The sequence below is a fragment of the Nansenia antarctica genome (genome assembly GCF_963989245.1).
Source record: "Nansenia antarctica genome assembly, chromosome: 12".
Classification (NCBI taxonomy): domain Eukaryota; kingdom Metazoa; phylum Chordata; class Actinopteri; order Argentiniformes; family Microstomatidae; genus Nansenia; species Nansenia antarctica.
Window position 1 is genome coordinate 10,152,422 of NC_137682.1, and position 20,000 is coordinate 10,172,421.

The 20,000-nt window shown below is 44.3% G+C and overlaps 1 protein-coding gene across 1 annotated transcript in view; it reads right to left on the reverse strand.

Annotated features, from left to right (window-relative positions):
- Positions 1-18,630, reverse strand: part of LOC308168843 (sodium channel protein type 5 subunit alpha-like) — a gene marked incomplete at both ends in the record, with an annotated part of 39,383 nt that extends 20,753 nt beyond the window's left edge. Inside the window, 7 exons of the mRNA XM_080543487.1 lie at positions 2,557-2,620; positions 7,117-7,359; positions 8,866-8,957; positions 12,073-12,201; positions 14,478-14,558; positions 17,319-17,458; positions 18,364-18,630. Of these exons, the coding sequence (XP_080399613.1) occupies positions 2,557-2,620; positions 7,117-7,359; positions 8,866-8,957; positions 12,073-12,201; positions 14,478-14,558; positions 17,319-17,458; positions 18,364-18,630 (1,016 nt within the window). The remainder of the gene's footprint in view (positions 1-2,556; positions 2,621-7,116; positions 7,360-8,865; positions 8,958-12,072; positions 12,202-14,477; positions 14,559-17,318; positions 17,459-18,363) is intronic.
- Positions 18,631-20,000: the final 1,370 nt, after the last annotated feature.

The window sequence follows — 20,000 nt, forward strand, 5'->3', positions numbered from 1 at the left end:
ACTGCTGGACACTGGCATCTGGATTGGTCTTATCTCTCCAAGGGACGCCCAGACATATCCTCCGTCTATGTGTGTTTTGTGTGTGTGTGTGTGTGTGTGTGTGTGTGTGTGTGATTGAGTGTGTGTGCGTGTGTGTGTGTGTGTGCGTGTGTGTGTGTGATTGAGTGTGTGTGTGTGTGTGTGTGTGTGTGTGTGTGTGTGTGAAATTGTGCGTCTGTGTGCGCACGTGTGCATGTGTGTGTATCGGTGGGCAGTTAAAGTCAGGCTGTCATGGTGACCTGTTGTAACTCAACTCTGCGTCCCATTAGGCTGAGGTTCCTTGGGAGGCAGCTGACCACCACCTCACAGTGTCACAGCTATCCTTTTCCTACCCTTATATCATCATACGTTACATCTCCTGTCTCAACAGAATGAAGGTTTTTAATGTTGAAATAGCCCAGTATTGATTACAGCGGGTCATGTTTTAACCATTTGTGGTGGGGTGGGACTCCTGCTGAAAGCACGGACCACCACCGTGACAGTACGTTCACTTGGCTAGGACTAGACCCTTAGTCATAGCTCTTCATAACAAATGATGTTCTTAATCACTGCCTAAATATCCCGACTAAGTCTGATGTGGGTGCGTGTGTGTGTGTGTGTGTGTGTGTGTGTGCGTGTGTGTATGTGTGTGTGTGTGGTGGCATCACACTCTGAATGTTCTTCAGTACTCAAATCATGCTTCCCTAACGACCACCCTGAGGAAATACACAAAGTATACTTTAGTAATCTGCTACTCCAGGAATACACATAGCAAAAATTAAGGTAAGGAAGATCACTCATTCTATTGCGTTTGAAGGGAATTTACAGTACATCTGTTTAATATTGGGCACAAAAGGACATGATGTGGCTGTACTGATAAAATGTAATTTACCTACAGTATATATATATGTACTGTATCTCTTTAGCTACTTGTTAAATTAATGACTAAATGTGCTATATCTATTTCTGATTGATTCACTCATCCATACTTCTGTTTGCTTGTCTGTTTGAACTGATCTAAAACCTCCAAGGCTGAGACCGCAAATACACAATGACCTCAGTCAGGTTCATCAAAATGGAAACTGTCCTTCACATTCACGTCCTTTGGCATCGAATAGAACAGAGTTACTCTTTACTTAAGTCAAATTCTAGATCTCTGGATCCCTAACCCTAACCCTGGCAGCTCCAACTGACTGATTTAGGAAAATTAAGAGTACACCACGGGACGGGCCTGCGTTTAGCGGTGTGTGCTAGCGACCCTTAGCTCTTTGATGAGCTGTAGGGTGGCTAATGAGAGAGAGAGAGAGAGAGAGAGAAAGAGAGAAAGAGAGAGAGAGGGGGGGAGACAGAGAGAGAGAGAGAGAGAGAGAGGGGGGGGGGGGATATCTATTATAAGAAGTCTGGACTGGTGATATACAGTATGTACAATGGTAACACAGCAGCAACAGCAGCAGTAGCAGCAGTAGCAGTTCTACATGTCCAGGCAGACATTCTGGGATGCCAAAGGTCACATGGTGAAATGTTAATGACAACATCCAAGTCCCCAACTACCTGACACCTTCTGTCACCATCCCTGTAGCAGGCATGTAGCAGCCCGTGTTCTAGCATGTCACAGGACCACAGACATGACCGGCGTAATGAGAGATTGTTGATGTTTGGGGACGTTAGGTAACATGCAACATGCATTTTGTTCGAATCACCATCCTCATGATTTACAAAAACACCTTGCAAAAGTCTCATCGATAAGCATGAATAAACCATCTACGATAGATTCATATGATCATTTCCCCAAAATGTTTTGATGTTGCTAAACGGCCTATCAATGTAAGTTATGATAGATTATTAACCCTGTAGACACTGTGTAAGAGTATCAAACCAAGTATCAAGTATCAAACCCAAGTCATCCCTTGTTAGCCCACTGAGCTAATTTAAGATGGTTGGTTCCATGTCCTACAAGACAGGTAATTTGAGGCTCTGAGTGTCGCGTAGGAATGAGACAATACATTGACTACGGTATCTATCTCTCTCACTATGTGAGACCGGAGGACAGTTGAGTCACCCTCCCTCTCTCCTTGCCTCCAAATCAGGCCCTCAGACTAGCCAAGCCGTGGTGGCTATATGTGTTTACTCAGTCATCTAATCCCTGTTCACCTCTGGGGCCCTATGAAGCAATCCTCTGGTACTCACTGATGCACAGTATTAACAATACACAATATTTCCTGCCTAATGCACAGATTACAGCACAGCAAAAAGTGTCAAGATAATCATTCAATGTCTCCAAGTGCCTACTACTATAATGTAGTCACTTAAGTAGTCCGCGAGAAATAGAGAGTACAAAAACAAAATCAATGATCTATTCTTTTATGAAGAGGTGAGATTTCCATCTGAAACTGAATGCCATGTTCCTCCGCAATATAGTGCCTATAGAAAGTCATCAGACCCCTTCACTTTTTCCACATTTTGTTGTGTTATAGACTCAATTTTAAATGTATTCAATAAAATGTATATAGAACCTATATGAGACTATCAGTAACTTACCCGGCATCACTGCCCTCTCCACAGATTAAGGCGTCCTTTGCTCCCTCCACTTTGTAGTAGTTGTCTGGAGAGAGAGAGAATTGTATGATTGAGTGATTATTATTATTTATTTATTTACATTTTTTTGAGTGGGGCAGTCACACTCATATTTTTTATTTTTTTTATTGGACAGATACAGTGAAGACAGTCAGGAAAGTAAGGAGAAGAAGGGAGAGAGGAGGACATGTCAGCAGGGCATGGGCTGGATTCGAACCCATGCCGACATGGGCATATGTGTGCACTGTAGACCGCGGTGCTAGACCACTGGACCACCCCAGGCGACGATTGAGTGATTATTAAGGTATTCAGTCTGATTAACGTCCTACCAAGGAGCTTGAGGAGCAGTCTGTAAGATGTATTCAAACATTCTCGGTCAACACTTAAAACCTTCTAGAAAAAAAAGATGTTTTTAATGTTAAAACCAATATACTTTAGCTTATGATTAAAAATGTATTTACTTCATTGCCATACCAACCATATATTGTTAGTCATTTGCTTCTGTGGAGCACACATTTAAAAAGAAGGACAATTCCACACAATAACATCCATACACTTAGAAAGGGTTACAAAAATGGTAGGAAAAATACAATACACATGATCAACTATTTCCCTCAAGCGACCCACGGGTAGCTGTTACAGAAGCATATATATATATATATTTTTTTTTTTTCTTCTTTCCTAACACCAGGGGAGCCACCCCTCCTAAATTTCGTTGTTTGGTACCTGTACTGTAGCAATGACAATAAAGACCATTCATTCATTCATTCATTCACACTACTGAACGGGTGGCTACAAATGTTAAATATCTGTTACTGGTTTTTATGCCTTCTGACAAGAAGTCAGTCCAGCAGCAAAGCAAGCTGGGGGGAAAAAGCAGTTTATTGACTGTATTCACCATCCAAGCACCATCATTGATCTTCCATCAGCCACCCTTAAATAACTGGATGTATGATTCTAGCTACTTATCAAATTAAGGAAACCATGTGGTCTTGAGTTTCACTCAGGCTTTTAGTGATCAATACGGGAGCCTGCTAGGGACAGTTGTGTAATATGATGGATGTCAAAGCCTACTGAGGGGAAATTAATAAATGGAATAACAATTAACCCTGAGTCTGTGTCAGCCCGTGGTCCACACTGCTTTTTCCCGTTTGCTTTCAAATGCTTGAGGTGTGCTTGCCCAGGGCACTGGATGGGTGGGGATTTTTACATTTGCAGCTATTCCATTGGTTCCACTGTATCGGTGGGAAAGGTACATTGTTAACCATTTATAACGCTAATTTATAAGCCATTTATAAAACATTTATAGATTATGAACTCACTATTAACAAATGAATGTTACAGCCTTTACAGATTGTATTATTAAATGAATTACTAAAGATTATTAGTAACTACAAAGATGTATTCATGACTTAGAGATTCGTTTGGTAAATCAGGGGCCTCATTTATAGAAAGTACTTTGGATCAAATTTGATCTTACCCGTGTCGTACGTAGAAAACCACGTCAAAGTAGTGATTCATAAAATGTCAACGTGAGTCAATTTGACCGGGGAAACGATCGTAGCTCTACGTCAGGTATTGACTTGCGTACGCACATTACCTACTGGTTATGCAGATTTATTACAGGCATGTGAGCCGCACTCGAACAACACAGCCGAGAAAATGAGTTAAATTCAAGATCTAAAGGGAACTGATGATTGTATTTCAGTCTTCCTTTATATGCCATTAGGCTATTGTAGGGTGTAATCATTCTAAATTGAGGCGTGATAAAGGCGAGATTCATTGTGATTCCCCAGGATTCCTCAGTATTTTGCATTATAAGCCCGACGTAGAAAACCACGTCAAAGTAGTGATTCATAAAATGTCAACGTGAGTCAATTTGACCGTGGAAACGATCGTAGCTCTACGTCAGGTATTGACTTGCGTACGCACATTACCTACTGGTTATGCAGATTTATTACAGGCATGTGAATTCAAGTACTTTTTTTAAATAAATGAGGCCCCAGGTGTTCATGTGTTGCAAATTATGTGTAAATGCATTCATAAATCAGATAATTTGTAAGAGTGTCAGTAAAAACCAAACTTTTTATTAGAAACCATTCAGTCAAACCTTCATCAAACACATTATACTGCAGCTAGCTTGCTTGCCTACTGTTTTTGATACAGTTAGCTATCTAGCATAACTAAGCAGCTAGATAGCAACATGATGGAAGTTGTTGCTTTAGATTAGGTAGTAAGAATCTGTAACAATTATTCATATATTACTTATGAATGCAAATAATTTATAACACATGAGGCCTGATAATGATAATGTCATGATTTAGAAATGGATTATACATTTTAACACATACTCAAACTTTGTTTGATTAATGATTTGTTAATGTTGTAAAAATGATTTATAATAATTTAGAAAATCATTATACAATGTTTAACAAATATGTAAATCATTTATAAATATTTATGAATATAGTGACCAACAATGTACTAAGCATTTAATAACATTGATCAATATTGAAATAATAAGTTGTTAATAGTGAGTTCATAATTCATAAACGGCTTATATATGAACATGATTATAAAGTTATACCCCTTAATCACGTGCATTACAGTTAAGTAAGTGTCTAAAAGAAAACAAAGACTATTATGGTCCCGGGCCATCAGGACTGTGTTGGACTCCACCACTCTAGTGACTGAGAACTGAGAAGATACACATCCACAAGGCTCCATGTCCACTCCACGCTCCTTCTGCTATGCAACCACAGCCCTCCACCTTATCTCCTCTCATGTCTACAGGGCTTCAGCCTCACTCTGTTCCTCTTCAGCCCTCTCCAGCAGCCCAGGCCCGGGGCAGGAGAGGGGCAGGAGAGGGCAGGAGAGGGGGCCCGCCTCAGCCGCCTGGCACTCTGGCTGGAAGCCCGCCAGCCCCAACCCTCCTTCAGCTGTCAACATTCCTGCTTTCAGCATGACCTTAGATGTTCCTCCATCAAACACGTACACACGCACGCACACACGCATACATACATACATGCACACACACATACACATATGCACGCACACACAAACGCATGCATGCACACATACACACGCACGCACGCATACACACACACATACACACGCATGCATACACACATACACACACACACACACCTATGGGCACACACACACCTATGGGCGCACACACACACACAAGCACACACACAAACCCATCAGTGTTTACCTATAAAGCTTCATACCTGTAGTTCAGTGTCTTATGTCAGGTTACAGTGGCCGTTTTTTGTGGGCAAAAAATGTGGGGGAAAATGTTGTCACTCTAGTCACTAGTAAAGTAATCTTGGATTATTTATTCCTGCTTTACTGGGATTCCCTCTTTAAACATCATAGATGGGTGGTACTCTGTCATGTGAACTCTGTGACCGCTCACGATGAAGAGAAATGTCAGTTAATTACAGCATGTCCTTCCACATCAGCTCGAGTTACGGCTCGACTCTGTGTTTGTCCCTGTCCCCAAAGGACAAGGAGATACTTCATGTATGTGCTTGATGACTCTCATATAAATGCTGTGGAGGTCTTCTATGCAAATGATCGCCTGCAACTATGCCTATGTGTGTGTGTACAGTGTGTACAGTGTGTACAGTCTGACATTCTGACTCACCATTGGGAGACTCAGGGGGACACACAGCTGGGAGACTGACAGACACACACAGCTGGGAGACTGACAGACACACACAGCTGGGAGACTGACAGACTCCCCCTCAGTACAGACACACACAGCTGGGAGACTGACAGACTCCCCCTCAGTACAGACACACACAGCTGGGAGACCACCTCCCAGTACAGACACACACAGCTGGGAGACTACCTCCCAGTACAGACACACAGCTGGGAGACTACCTCCCAGTACAGACACACAGACATACAGACAATGTGGCCATGTTAAAGTAGTTAGGAAATATCAATCACTACAGCAAGTGAGCTTGAACACATACATCGTGACATTAGAATTATAAGGTTCTATCTCCATTTTTGGTCAAAATTGAGTTTTTTTACATAATCTGGTATGCATTAGGTGTTTATTAATGCCTGTGTGTTGTTATTTTTTAAATGTTGACATTTTCTAGTAAAATACAAAGGTTCCATCTCACAGAACATAATGGAATGTAAAAACGTTGACACTCAATATCTCTGAACTGCCCTAAACGGAGATAGAACCTTATAATTCTAAGCTCACGACATGACCAAAATAAATGTGTTTGGCACTTCAGTGTTGTCCACTATTCAATAATTCAACTACACAAGTTCTCCACTCACACAGCCAAAAGTCTAATTAGTGCCAGCATCAGGGCACTAAGTGGCACACACTCAGTGTTTCTCTCAAAACAACCACCCACAGTACAGGGTCTTGGTCTCAGACCAAAATTAAATTAGGCCATTTTGTTTTGGTCTGTTTTCATCATTTCAGTAGTTCCTTTGGACCAGAGAGGTTTCTGTGATCCAGTCTACAGCTCTGCTTTCGACCACGCTCACCTTCATCAGCTATGAAGTCCTTGACCGAGGGCCAGGTCCTGTTGTTGCAGAAGAAGGTGGTATTGGTGTTGAGTGTGTTGTTGACACAGTGCTCCGTGCTGCGGACACACTTCTGACGTAGGTTGCCCATGAACAGCTGTAGGCCAATCAGAGCGAAGACGCTGAGACAGAAGACCGTCAGGATCATGACGTCCGCCAGTTTCTTCACTGACTGGATCAGGGCGCCGACGATGGTCTTCAGGCCTGGCCAGGGGGTAAAGGGCAAATGCCAAGGGTCAGCAGGTCACTGCACAAACACATGCTATGCATGATACACTGGGCTGACGAACTGGCCATCTGTTTGTCTAGTCATCCAAGGACGTTGATGAAGACATTGTGTTTTGGTTAGCCTTACGTCGCTGTCAACATAATATGAAAGGCCAGTCATCAAATAAAACTAGAAGTGAGCAAGCAACCTTTTTTTTATGATCATGTGTATAGTAGGTATAGTAGTATTCAATAAAGGTGATTAGACTATTACTGTTTGTTTAAAAAGATTAAAATAGAAAAAGGAGAGAGGAAATTGTCAACTAAGATATTACGGTTGCAAACACAATGTAACTACGTCTACTGTTAAAAGTCAAAAATCATGGATGAAATGAAATACACGGCAACAAACTCACAACATCAAAGCAACGAAAACCTACAAAAACAGAAGACACCAACACTCCACACACAAAGAAAGCCAACACAAACTGACTGTCCTCAACAAAAGCTCACCATAGAAAAGAAACAATCTCCTTGGTTTCTTTTTTGAGAAATGAAAAATGCATATTCACAATATAGGGTCATCAACAACAGAAGCGACCCTTTTGTTTAAAATCTGCTGCTAAGATGCATTTTAACACAGAGAAAGTATTCTCAGTGAGGTATGTGGAGCTCTCTAATGGATCGCCTCGTCAGAGGAGTCAGCCTCATCAGAGTGGTCCGCTCTGGGAGCGTCTGTTGTCATACCCATGTTATTACCATGCAGAGTGGAGACACTGGCAGGCTAGCCATGCCTGTGTGGTGTTAAACATTAGAGCCAAATGAGACCTGGAGAGTGAGGTAACAGAAGCTATAGTTGAGCTATAGGGAGGAGGTCAATGGTAAGCTGATCTCTAGACTATATTACCTTCTTCATCTGTCTCCAGCATGGAGAGGTGAATAGCCAGTTTGCTGCCAGTGTTGATGTAGTGTAAATATGACTGATGTCATTTTAAATGGAATATACATTTTTCCTTGAAACATAATCAAATGTGAAATTGTTCATAATTGTTCATAATAATCTTGAATTATTAGAATGCCTCATAATGTTTTTTTTGTTGTTGTTTTTTTACCAATAGTTGCCCAACTCAAAGGTCTCATTCCCTACACCTGTGAAGTCCACTCACTCGTAGTAAAATAACACAGCAAAGTGAACAACAGTGATTAGCCCCTCCAGGGGTGAGCCTTAGCTTCGTCCCAAACCAACCCTGTGCCCCTACTCCACCCTCTACCCGCTAGACACTTGTAGAGATACCTGAGAAGACAGGATGGACATAAGTCATATGGTAACAGCTGTACCGTGGCCTTACGAACAGGTTTGATGAGATAACTTTGCCATATCGCTAAAAGGCTAACACCTGTCCGATCCTCTCAGATCTCAGAAGTGCGTAGGGAGTAGGGGAATAGTGGGGCTAGTGGTGGGTTTGGGTCTGGGCCTCAGTAGTTGTGTGATCCTCTGCTCACCTGGGATGACAGAGATAGTTTTGAGAGCTCGCAGGACTCTGAACGTCCGTAACGCTGACACATTACCCAGGTCCACAAACTCTGTTACATATCTGCAACAAGCCAGAGTCAAGCACACACAGTGACAAATACACCAATGACAGCAGAACACACAGGAGGAGAAGTGGGGCCAGCATTGGAGGAGGGACGGGGGGGGGGTCGCTCAAATGGTGAAATGGGGTCGGAGGGGCTTGATACTGAGGAGAACAGTACAGGACGTTGACTTGAGACACGTGAGACGATGAGACCTGCGTCTTTTTGTGGCACAACGCAGAGCAGGAACTCCTCCTTACCTGGGATCACTGAAATAGTTTTCAGAGCTCGGAGGACTCTGAACGTGCGCAGTGCTTGGAGATTGCCTAGCTTAATAAACTCAGTTAGCAACCTGCAGAATCAAAATGATAAGTTATAGGGGTCAAACACAGAAGAAGGAGGGAAAGAAAAAGAAAGCATTTATAATGAACTATCCTTGGGTGTTGGTTGATGTTCCCTAGGGAATAAAACAAAGACAGTACAGGTGATCGAGGGAAACCATCTTGTCAAACCGTGAGCTTAGAATGATAAGGTTCTATCTCCGTTTAGGGCAGTTCAGAGATATTGAGCGTCAAAGTTTTTACATTCCTTTATGTTCTGTGAGATGGAACCTTTGTATTTTATGAATTACTAACTAAAAAATGTCAACATTTTAAAAATAACACCACACAAGCATTAATAAACACCTAATGGATCAGATTATGTAAAAAAACTCAATTTTGACAAAAATGGAGATAGAACCTTATAATTCTAACGTCACGAAACATTGAGCGTTCTCCTCCCTCCCACGCCAACACCCTGCCGATGTCATGCCATGCTTTGTGAGCTGGTCCTATCGTGGAGAGAGGATCTGAGCCTTAACTACCTTGCTCTCCCTCTTACTGCCTCCGTCTCATATTTCATCTGCTTGGACTGTTCCACTGATTGGATTACCTCGGGGGAGGGATGTAGAGCAGGCAATTTGGATGCAGGTAGATTGTTACAGTAGATATGTCTAGCCTTGCTACACTGCCATAATGACACAGTGACGGGGCAACGGCTGGGTATTAGAATGTGATTACAACCGTGTATGTTGTTAAATATCTGTCCATCAAACACGTAGGGGTTGGAGAGGGGCATGGGGGGGGCGGAGGTCTATGTTTCCTTGGCAACCCCACAGGGGTGGTGGCATCTATCAAAGGAGGGTATCCGTTTTCTTGTCCATCCACCTTGATTTAATAAAGCCAGCTTGGGGAGTGTGGGGGAGGGGGGGGGTTGGGTGGGCGGAGGGGAGGGTGACTTATGTGTCCCTGTCCTGCTGACCGGTGTGCAAAGGCGTCTGGTTCAAGGACGACTCGCCTCTGAAGACGGGAATGAAGCCATGAGGGCAAACTAGATATCAGCACTCCATCATCGGAGCAGGGGTGGTAGTGGTGATGGGTAAGGGGGGAGGGGGGGGGGGGGGGGGCTGGTTGAACACTCAATGTCTAATCTCTTGAGGCATCCTTAATGGTTTCCACTAGATCCTAGCGGTGTAACTCAGGAATAAACCACTGCTGCTGTGGCTGAATTCCCTTTAGGGGAACTTTTGTTATCTGTATACTAGATGGGAAGACAGCTTGGTGGCTCATTCCCACTCAAACCAGGGTTGGAGATGGTTGATACGGTCATGATACTTCAAACATTGCCTTTAATGAAATGGTGCTACGTCCTCTATTTTTGCAAATGTCCAAAGCATCGAAGGAGAGAAATGCTTTCAGTCAAAAGCATCTAGTGTCGACGTGGGCTTCTCAGTGCACACACCTAAACTAAAATAACGATGTATGTTTGATGACACAATAACCACAATAACCAGTGCATTTTAAAAAGTTGGAAGTAAATGTTTGCCTTGTGTTATTTGGCCAAAAAAATACAAACACATGTTATGGGCCGGTTTCAGAGACAAGGCTTAAGCCTAGTCCTGGACTAAATCACACTTTCATTGTAAAATCTCCATTGAAGATGTTTTTTAGTCTAGGACTAGGCTTAAGCCTTGTCTGTGAAACCGGCCCAATATGTAATAAATTGAAAAGGATACCAGCGAGGAAATGGGGGTGTTTACCATAGTACCTCTATCAATGTTAAAAATCCAAAAGAAAATGATATTGTTAAACATTGATGAAGAGTAACCCTCCATAGCGTCGTCAAATATTGATCAGAACTCCAGGATTGAGGCGCATTCATCTCATCTGTGTTCTCAACGGTGCCAACTCCAATTGATCTGCTTTTCCATTAATCAATTATTGATAGGGTTGAATTAAAAGCATGTGTATGTATGGGGTCAGCCTTACAAAACTAAGAGGTTTTCATTGATTGTTTAGTTCAATTCTAGAATATATAGGCTAATGCAGGGGACTCTCCTTAAATATATATATATATATACATGTATATATTTTCAAAAATAGATAGAAACAAAGAACCACACTAAACACTTCCTGTGACATTTGTCTCAGCGGAACATGACATGGTTTCACTGAGGAGACGAGTGGAGAGGAGGAGAAGAGGAGAGAAGAGGAGAGGTCAGAGGGAAGTCAGAATACATCAGAAATAAAATACGAGAGGAAAGGTCAAGAGTACATCTACTGCTATAGGAACACAGTAACCTTAGCTCAGGGCTGTTCAGTAATAGACCTGGGGGGGGAACTACAAAGTTATGGGGCTTTTCCACTCCAGACGTTTTGGGCCCCAAGCACCGATGTTTCTTTTGTTGTGCATCGGGTTTCCAAAGCCATGGCCGCTGGGCCTTTTCTGGCTTTTTTAGAACCATTCTTGGAAATGGAAACACAAAAGGCTGAGGCTTTGGGCCAAGCACTAAAAGTGAGAGTGGAAAAGTGCCATATAGAGTCCTTGGTGGGGGGGGGGGCAATACACTTTTTTTTCTCTCTCCTATTAGCAGATTGACTCCGACCAGACAACACCAGGCGACTGGGAAAATCAGGCGGGAACAAAGAACAGCAGTACTCCTAACCCTCAGGGGCTGATCACTGAACAGCCCTGTGTCTACAGTAGAACAGTCAACGGTACATAACAGTACTGGGCAGAGAGAGGGTCAGAGAGAGGACGGGTCACATAGCATAAAAGTCACACAGGTCGGTATAGGTAAGAGGTACGACTTACGCCATGACAATCACACTGAAGTCCAGCCAGTTCCAGGGGTCTCGTAGGAAGGTGAAAGGTCCCACACAGAACCCCCGCGCGAGAATCTTTATCAACGACTCAAACGTGTAAATGCCTGTGAAAGTGTACCTGAGTGGGGTGTAGGGGTGGGGTGGGGAGGGGGGTTGGGGGGGCAGAGAGTCAACACATTAGCAGACAATGGTGTGAGCTAGTGAGGGGGCGACATCACCCGCAGATCAAATAAATAAACCAACCAGAAGAAGAGACAAAAAGACAGAGACAGCGTACAGCAGCAGCATAAGAATAGGAAAGACAAGCATGTGTGTAACAGCCCCAGAGAAATGGACAGCAAGCTCTTGGAAATCGTTCTTTGATGAGTTGAAGCCGCAGTCTGTCAATTTCATCTCCAGTCTCAAGGGCTCTCTCTGCGCTTCTCTTGGCCAATGGAAAACCAATGACCAATTTCAGTGGCAGATAGATAAGATAGACCCACTCCTCTAAAACAAAGGCAGAGGGGATAAGGGGGGTTCAATAATATTTGCAGACTGTGGCTTTAAACTGGTAATCAAGGCAAGAATGGGCGTTCGACTTCAGAACTGGGCTCTCGGACTGGTGACACTGTATAACGCAACAGTCCAATAGCTTGTAGGGGTGACTGATGGAGGGTGCAGCTGTGGTAGAAGCACGGCCATATTCCTTCATCCTCATCATAGCCCGGCTTGGTGCTGTGTGTGTGAGAGTGAGAGAGATACATCGTACCTGTCAACACATGGGACAAGCATACCGTCTTTTCCACACCAGCATTACGCCTAGTCCTGGACTAAAGAGACCATGCTCAAATTAGAATATCCATTGAAATTGTTTCCTGGTCCAGGAATAGGCTTAATCTGGATCTAGAAAACCGACCCGTAACTGCTGATCTTAACACTACAGGGCTGCCTTGTAGACAAAAGAGGTCATTTGATTTGATAATGAACACTTAAAGACTGATGTTTTGTCTCATGAGTTCTAGAACAGTGTGGGCTTTTACTTTTCCAGTTACCAAGGTGCTGAGAGGTACGAGATGTCATCTGCTAAGAAGAGCCCCTTTAGAGTGAGAAGACAAACAGCAGGGGGGGGGGGGGGGGGGGGGCGTTGTTGCTGTCGTTTTTTTTGTTTGTTGTTGTCAATAGTGTAGATTCCATGTAAGCCACTGTCATCATTAAAGGTGAACATGGTGGACGTAGGCTACTCTGGCCTCAGAGTGGGAATGTTGGGATTATATTGTAGATGATAGACTGAAAGAGAGAGAGAGAGAGAGAGAGAGAGAGAGAGAGAGAGAGAGAGAGAGAGAGAGAGAGAGAGAGAGAGAGAGAGGGGGGGGGGGGTGGGGGAGAGACAGAGAGAGACCGAGAGAGAGAGAGTCAGAGAGAGAGAGTCAGAGAGAGAGAGAGACAAGGAAAAAGTGAGGAGAGGAAGAGGGAAAGTGCAAGAGAGACATAGACAGAGACAGAGACATGGATAATGTTTATTGTAGTCTTTTGGAAATGATTGGAATATAAAACCCTTTAATGAAAGTCTCAGGCAGCAGGACGGTGTGTGTTCATTCTGATGTAGCATAGCAGAATGCAATTAGCAAAGTCATGGTTTGGGCACACTAAGGTGGTTAACTTACTTGCTAATTGTGGTTGGCAAGGCAACATACACCTGGCAAAGCATTACATCAGGACAAATAGGGCACAGTTCAAAGGTCAATAGGTCAACATGGTCAGAGAGGGTTAGGACACAAGGTTCCATGAGATCCAAGAGATCCAATAGATCCTTCTGGAAACAAAGGCATGCCATAGGATGGACCATTCCTCATTCCATTCCATGCATTATAATGAGCCTGACCGCTGATCTCTACCTCCACCAGCCACCCCTGATTATTTGTATTTACAGTAAATTATATGTGAAACATCTACGTAGGCCCTACAGAGATGCAGGCTTCATCCTTAGTTTACTTTGGGACCGGAACTAGAAAAAAGACATCAACACGGAGAACAGACACAGCATCTCTACACCGCAAAGCATCAATGCCAACACACAGATGGACAGACAGACAGACAGACAAAGACAGACAGATAAAGACAGACAGACAGATAAAGACAGACAGAAGACAGACAGACAGACAGAAGACAGACAGAAGACAAACAGAGACAGACAGACAGACAAAGATAAATTAAGACAGACAGATACATTAAGACAGACAGACAGATAAAGACAGACAGATAAAGACAGACAGACAGAAGACAGACAGAAGACAGACAGACAGACAGACAGACAGAAGACAAACAGAGACAGACAGACAGACAAAGACAGACAGATAAAGACAGACAGACAGATAAAGACAGACAGACAGAGAGACTGTAAAAAGGTGTACTTACTCAACATACTTGGCCCAATACGCTGGCTCTGACATAGCCATGAAGCAACAGTTGGTCAGAATAGTGCACATGATGAACAAACTGAATAACGTAACATTGTAGTTAAGGAAAAGGATCAGCTTACTTCTAGCATTTGTATAGATTGTAGACTGGTTCCAGATCCGTATATGATTTAGCCAACTCCTACAATATAATTTGGTAACGATATTCAAAGTTCAAAGGAGTAGGCTGAATCAGTTATATATCTGGGACCACGCTACATACTTTTAGCAATAGCACACTCATGCTATTTTGATCTTACGTCCTATTTTGTACAGTGCACACTATACAATACACACATCACAATTATATTAAATCCCATTGAAGCTGGTTTCACTTTTTGTCATCCCGCTTTCCATACAGCAGAGTGAACAGAGAAAAACAATGTACGCATAGGTGTCAACATTTCAATCCTGCCATCTCTCACAGATAGACATGACAGGATAACACTGCGACTTCATGCTGGCTTAACGAGAACTGCCAATCACAAACGTCTGTCAGTAAATTAAGTAAAATTAAGACTCACTTTCTGATCCCTGATTAGAAAAATTATTCAAACTTTAAAAAAAAAAAACTTTCAAAATGTTCTTGTATTATGGCGAGGTTAAATTACAGGGTAAGGCAGCAACACAGAACAAATATTCAAATAGTTCACTGAGGAGAGAGCTAATTGACGTAGAAAATTATAGCTCAGCTGTTGGTTGGGCACCGCCACCACAGCGCTAACAGCGTTAATACTCCCACTCTCTCCCACTTCTCCTCCGCCGTGCTGAGACCAGACTGGCAGCCTGAACCCAACCCATCTATTAGACATCTATTAGATACAGTATGCTACTTCATAACATCCCGGGGGGGCTGGATTGGAGGTGGAGGGGGTGGGGGCATTATTTCCCTGTAGCTAACAATGAATTGGCTGAGATTCCAGATGTTTATCTGTCACTCAAAACGCTCAACTTGCCAAAAAAAGCCGCCTGCGCTGTTCTGGCTGCCTGAGAGCCAACAGGCTGTCACAAGGCATCACATCCCAATGAGTGGGTGTTAGTGTGTACAGTATGAACGGTTGAAGTGGTTGTGTGTGTGCGTGCATGTGTGTGTGTGTGTATGCGTGTGTGTGTGTGTGTATGTGTGTGTGTGTGTGAGTGTGTATGTGTGTGTATGTGTGTGTGTGTGTGTGTGTGTGTGTGTGTGTGTATGTGTGTGTGTGTGTGAGTGTGTATGTGTGTGTATGTGTGTGTGTGTGTGTGTGTGTGAGTGTGTGTGTGTATATGTGTGTGTGTGTGTGTGTGTGTGTGTGTGTGTGAGTGTGTGTGTGTGTGTGTGTGTGTGTGTGTGTGTGTGTGTTTGCTAGTTGACTGGTTCCGTTCGGCGCCACAGTGACATGCCTCTGTGTGAGGTGGGCTGTGGTGAGTCTAGATGTGGGGCCTCTGGGAGGAGAGCTGGGTGGGGGGGGTGGGGGGGGGTGGATGCTGGGGGACGCCACACCTCCAGAACCGACCTCTTCACCCGCTTATCCCACTGACAACAGCAAAGTGTCCGCCAGCCTAATATTTCTCAACACCCACAAACGCCGCTGTCGTTATTTATAGCAGAGCAGTGGAGGAGGAGAAGAGGAGAGGAGGAGAGGCGGAGAGGAGGAGAGCATGGGGTGGGACAGAGAACCATTGGCCAGGGAGGAATGGAGGTTTGTTAGAACAGTCAAAGCATCCTCCCTCCACTCCTGGCATGGGAGAGGGAAATGTTCTGGTGTGGGGAAATGTCACAACACAATGTGACTCACCTGTCACTGAGTCAACTCACATTCACCTCAGTCTGATTGTGTGACTTCAAAGCTTCAGACAGGTGACTGTGCCATAGTTACGGGAACAGTCGACAGGGAATCATCCAATGTGATGCCCATGGCGTCTTGTAAAACCTCACTGGTATAATCTCCTAATCTCATTGTTTTCCTTACTAGGAACAGGCTTAATCTGTACGCCGGATACTGCACCAGAATCTCCTCCTGAAGATGAGTGTTGCATCGTGGGAAATAAATAGGATCACAAGACAGAGCAGTGGCCATTATGACATGAGGAGGGCTCTGAGATGAACACAAGCCAAGGAGGAAGAGGAGGGCTCTGAGATGAACACAAGCCAAGGAGGAAGAGGAGGACTCTGAGATGAACACAAGCCAAGGAGGAAGAGGAGGGCTCTGAGATGAACACAAGCCAAGGAGGAAGAGGAGGACTCTGAGAGCTCTGTCTGTTCCTACCTAAGAGAATCTGTTGTCGGATTCCAGACGTTCCCATAAACCCATCCTTGCTTGGACTCAGTAATCAATCAATGGCGCCTTAAAAAACAGACCCTATAGATGCAGTGTTTACAGAGGGCTTGGCGTTTTTCTTTGTTCACTCTTGTGTCAGCAGACAACACTACAGTGTGCGGATTACCTCTGAAAGTCACTCTCTCTCTAGGCCATCTGAAGACAAAAGGCAACATGAACAAAGCAACATTAACGGCTCAAATTCCATCCAGACCATCTTAACTTAACTTGGCATTCAATTCATTCATCATTTTAATCATTCATCATTTCAAGGATTCGTCTATCTCTCCCATATTGCATTCACTTTTGCATTTTTCTAAACACGTAGGGCCGGTTTCACAGACAAGGCTTAAGCCTAATCCTGGACTAAAAAGCATCTTCAATGGAGATTTTACATTGAAAGTGTGATTTAGTCCAGGACTAGGCTTAAGCCTTGTCTGTGAAACCGGCCCGTAGTGTCTCGTAGTAAAATAGCAATGTTTCAGATTAGAGCATGCCGTTACTGTAGCTGGCCGAAAGGATATGAGTGTACTAAAATCTTTATTGACGCTCTCCTAACTGGATGAAAAGGGCTAAAAATATAGAGGGCAGATGTGGCACTGAAACGGAAGATGGCCTTTCCTTTGTTCAGTACTATAAACGTCTGTGGAGAAACAGAGTGAGAGAGAGAGAGAGAGAGAGAGAGACAGGGGGAGGGGCGGGGGGTGGGGGGGGGGGCAGTAGACAGAGAAAACATGCATCACAGTTAGATACGACATGACATGGCATTGGCAGTAGAGTTGCAGTCAGTGACACCTAACACTCCACTCTCACGCCCGGAGACCAAACACACGAGGCATACACGTCCTTAAGGGACCAATGTGCATTATTAATCAACCATTAACAAAAACGGGTATGTTTAGATCACTTTTGTGTATTTTAGACATTTTAGGCATAGGGGATTATGGCTCTAGATTGACTCCTTCCTCACGCAATTGGTGCCCCCTCAAAAATAGTGGGTGCATGCTCCATATTGGGCCTGCATATGCGTCTGTGTGGCATTTAAGGTAAACAAGGTGAGGTCGGTTCTGTTTTGTTTATTTGTTCTGCTCCGCCTCTCGTTCCTCAGGGAAATTAATAACACCTCCTAGCCCCTTAGAGGGTTCAAGTACCTGGGTAGACACTGGAAGAGGGAGAGAGAGAGAGAGAGAGAGAGAGAGAGGTGGAGAGAGAAAGACGGCCCTTCTCTGTATCCCACGGCAACACAGGGCCCTTGACAGACCCTGTCCGACTAGCATCTTAGCTTTAGTTTAACCCCAACGTGATTCAGATAATAATTATGACAGTTAAGTTCAGTTCTTTCAAATCTCGTACACCAACATCTCAGGGCTCCACAGTGGAAAACAGTCCAATTATATTTACTCACTCACGCACGCACGCACGCGCACGCACGCACGCACGCACGCACGCACGCACGCACGCACGCACACATACACACACACACACACACACACACACACACACACACACACCTGGGCCACCTTCAGACCCCCGCCCCCAGAGACTCACTCTCTTGTTCTTGAAGTAGAAGGGGTCGATGTCGTCCAGAGGCCCACCCACCAGCCCGGAGGGGATGTCTCCGAAGATGCGAGGCAGCTGTTTGCCGGCCTCTGTGTCGGCGCGGGGCTTGGGCGTCTCCACGTCACCCAGATCCTCCTGGTAGTGCTTGGCGTGCCTGGCCTCCTCCGCGCCGATCCGCTGCTCGATGGCCGCCAGGGACTCCCGGGTGAACCGGTGCAAGCTGTCAGGACCCGGTGGTAGCAGCACGGTGGCCATCTTTTCATCCTGAGTCTCCTGTACAAGTGGTTACTTTACCAGCTGAGGGGGGGAGAGGTGGAGAGGTAGAGAGAGGGAGAGAAAGAGAGAGAGAGAGAGAGGGACAGAGGGAGAGAGAAAGAGAGAAAGAGGGACAGAGGGAGAGAGAGAGAGAGGAATGCATACAGGCATTATATATATATATATATACAGACAGACAGACAAGGAAGGAGAAAGAAAGAAAGAGAAAGAGACAGGGGAGTGGGGTTAATCTCTGGGGGAGACACTCCGGGGAGGAAAGCAGACAGTGTGGTTTTAGTTAGTCCTCTTTGATTGTCTATCCAGCAATTATGAGGTGTCCCAGTAATGAAATGTTGGTCATGGATATATCCTCTCATTCACTCACATTATCGCCTCTCAGAGTACCTATTCTGGCCCAAAAATAGATGGTAGTACTATTGTGTTACATTGTGTGTGTGTGTGTGTGTGTGTGTGTGTGTGTGTGTGTGTGTGTGTGTGTGTGTGTGTGTGCGTGCGTGCGTGCGTGCGTGCGTGCGTGCGTGCGTGCGTGTGTCCGTCCAACCAGACTGGCCCATCTGTTTCGTATCCTAATTGAATGATTGGACAGGCATCATTTTTCATCCATTCATGCGTTTATTCGCAGCGTCTCCAAATCTAATTTTCTAAACTTGTGAGAGTTCACATCAAAAGAGCTCCAGATGAGTCGTTTGCTCAGATTTCCACCCTGGTTCCAGAGGCCTGTCGGATATAGACTCCCTCTATCAGATAGACTGATCACCTGGTCCAGAGGCCTGTCGGATATAGACTCCCTCTATCAGAGAGACTGATCACCTGGTCCAGAGGCCTGTCGGATATAGACTCCCTCTATCAGAGAGACTGATCACCTGGTCCAGAGGCCTGTCGGATATAGACTCCCTCTATCAGAGAGACTGATCACCTGGTCCAGAGGCCTGTCACTCCCTCTATCAGGTAGACTGATCACCTGCCTGCCGGATAGAGCACCTGAGTAGACACCATGTTCCATGTGAGGAAAGCCTCATCTGATTGTCAACTCTATGAAGGGGACGTGGAACGTATTCAATTCATATTGAATTATTACTATCGTATTGCTGATTCGTTGATTGTTGTTGACTGTTCGTGAGCTTAGAATGATATGGTTCTATCTCCGTTTAGGGCAGTTCAGAGATATTGAGCGTCAAAGTTTTTACATTCCATTACGTTTTGTGAGATGGAACTTTTGTATTTGATTCATTACTAACTCAAAAATGTCAACATTTTAAAAATATCACCACACAGGCATTAATAAACACCTAATGGATCAGATTATGTAAAAAAACTCAATTTTGACAAAAATGGAGATGGAAAATAAT